General features: G+C 39.7%; 2 protein-coding genes across 2 annotated transcripts in view; both read left to right on the top strand.

Moving 5' to 3' along the window:
* LOC137654324 (uncharacterized) overlaps nucleotides 1-2,500 on the top strand; it is a 124,794-nt gene that overhangs the window by 17,979 nt on the left and 104,315 nt on the right. The window lies entirely within an intron of this gene.
* Nucleotides 1,374-2,500, top strand: part of LOC137654020 (uncharacterized) — a 2,298-nt gene continuing 1,171 nt past the window's right edge. The window contains exons 1-2 of the mRNA XM_068387654.1: nucleotides 1,374-1,855; nucleotides 2,015-2,500. The exon at nucleotides 2,015-2,500 is cut by the window's right edge and continues 1,171 nt beyond it. Coding sequence (XP_068243755.1) covers nucleotides 1,374-1,855; nucleotides 2,015-2,500 — 968 coding nt within the window. The remainder of the gene's footprint in view (nucleotides 1,856-2,014) is intronic.

Here is a 2,500-nt window from a genome sequence, read left to right on the forward strand (position 1 = left end):
GAATGGAATTAAGTCATACAATGTAATTGTAATTGGAATTGAGAAACCAGCCCATAACAGTCCTGCAGTTGGAGAGGATATTTTTTATGAGTATCCTCATCTGAAAGCTGCCAAGGGAACGTTACCCACAGATGAAGCAGAAATTGATATCATCATTGGTTATGACTATTATTTCCTTACAATGCCAGTTGAGAGATTAAAAGACTCTGTCTCTCCTGAATCGTCTCCAGTTGCCGTCAGAAGTATCTTGGGGTGGACCATTTTTGGAGGGAATATTCCAAAACCCAAACCACATGCTGCATCCAGGGTCCAGTTTTTGAGTCATTTGGAGGATTTGCAGAAATTATATACATTTGATGTTGTTGGTGTCAAACCAACAACATTGTGTGTTTGATCAGATAAGGAAATAGCAGAGTCTCAGTTCATAAAACATTGTCGAAATAAGCTTTGCATTAATGCGGATGGTCGCATGACTGTGGAAATGCCTTGGAAGCCTGGTTTCCCTGAAGCATTGGAGTGTAACAAGTCTCAAGCAGAAATAAGACTTATGAGCCAAGAAAAAAGATTAATTAAGAATGGAACTTTTGATGAATATAGCGAAGAAATCCAGAAATTAATTGACAGTTGCTTTGTCAGGGAATTATATCCAGAGGAGTCCAGAGATGAGGGATGGTACTTACAACATCATGCTGTATATCAACTACACAAATCAACAAAGGTTCGCATCGTATGGAATTCTGCTGCTAGGTTCAATGGCTTGTTTGAATGATGGATTTTACAAAGGGCCAGATTTCTTGAACTCTCTTCTGTATTGCCTTCTTCACTGGAGAATGAAAAGCATAGGAATTGCAGGTGATGTTAAAAAAATGTTTAATCAAATACTTATGGCTGAAAAGGATCACAGATATCACCGGTTTGTATGGCGTTTTGATTTATCTTCTCCAATTCGTCACTGGCAGTGGCTGCGCCTTCCTTTTGGGGATAAACCAGCACCAGACATAGCTATGATGGCTGTACGCACTTTGGCAGATACATTCAAGGAGGAGGAACCTATTGGAGCACAGTTAATTAACTGTCGCATGTACATGGATGATGTGAATGAATCATTTGATATGAGTGAAATAGCTATTGCAGCCATGGATCAGGTGGATCGGATATTAGAAAAGAGCTCCTTCAGAATAAAAGAATGGCATTCTAATGACCCCTCTGTTGACCAATGCCCAGAAGACAAGCAAACACGAGTTTTGGGTCATGTATGGCATAAGGTTACGGATGGTGTGGCTATTCAGCTAGACAAATTCAGAGATTAGTTTTCAAAACTAACAAAGCGGAAGGTTGCTACTTTGGTATCAAAGTTGTGGGATCCTACAGGTATGTTATCTCCTGTAACAATTAGATACAAGATTTGTCTTCAGGATTTATGGGCTAGTGGAGTTGGTTGGGATGATGAATTGAGTGAAGAACAAATCAAGATGTGGAAGGGACATGTTCATGAAATGAATCAACTAATTGGATTTAGACTAGATCGGATGATAAAGCCAGAAGATTCTCTAGGAGACCCTCAACTTCATGGATTTAGTGATGCCAGTGAATCTGCCCTAGGTTCTTTGATCTGGCTGAAATGGAATACTTCTCATGGAGTAGAACTGAAATTCGTCATCGCAAAGTCTTTAGTGGCTCCGTTGAAACTGCGTTCTATTCCACGTCTTGAGCTTACTGCTACTGTGGTTATGGCTAGACTTGCTTTGCTTGTTTTACAAGTGGTTGGCAGGGTTAGTACCATGAAATTTTGGACCAATTCAGAAGTAGTGTTGGCCTGGGTTTGCTCTCCTGCCAGAACCTTTAAACCATTTGTGTCAGCTAGAGTTCAGGAGATTCACGATGCTTTGCCAGGATTTTCCAAAGAACTTTGCTATATTCCTTCACAATTGAATCCTGCCGATGCATTAACCAAGCCAATAAAGCCAAGTGAACTACAAGGATAGATCAATGGTCCTGATTTTCTTCTGAACAGTTCTCAAGATTGTGATTTTGGGGAATTGACATATGATTTTGAAAAGAAGCGTTGTATTGTTAAAAAGTACACACCAGAATCTCTTAAAAGGATCCAATTTGTTAGAATTTTGGCTGATGAGAGTTTTGAGGAAAGACTTACAGAACTCTCTTCGGACTGGAATAGACTTGTACGAATAACTGCTTACTGCCACCGTTTGCTGTTACAACAAGACCCAGAAAACTATCAAAGTCATCTAGAACCTAAAGAAATACAAGAAGCAGAACTGGCTTTATTTTATGCAAGCCAGAAGTCTTTAAATAATGAAGATGAAGTTGATCATAAACAGATTAAGAGGCTTGACCCAAAGTTGGATGAAAAGGGCATTTTAAGAATTGGAGGCAGACTACATAAGCTCCATTTACCCTACGAGCAGAGGCATCCAGTTTTATTGGTAAAGAATTCTTCCCTGGCTGAAGCATTCGCTCAGATGATTCATCGATGTAC

The sequence above is a fragment of the Palaemon carinicauda genome, chromosome 15 (assembly GCF_036898095.1).
Source record: "Palaemon carinicauda isolate YSFRI2023 chromosome 15, ASM3689809v2, whole genome shotgun sequence".
Taxonomy (NCBI): Eukaryota; Metazoa; Arthropoda; class Malacostraca; order Decapoda; family Palaemonidae; genus Palaemon; species Palaemon carinicauda.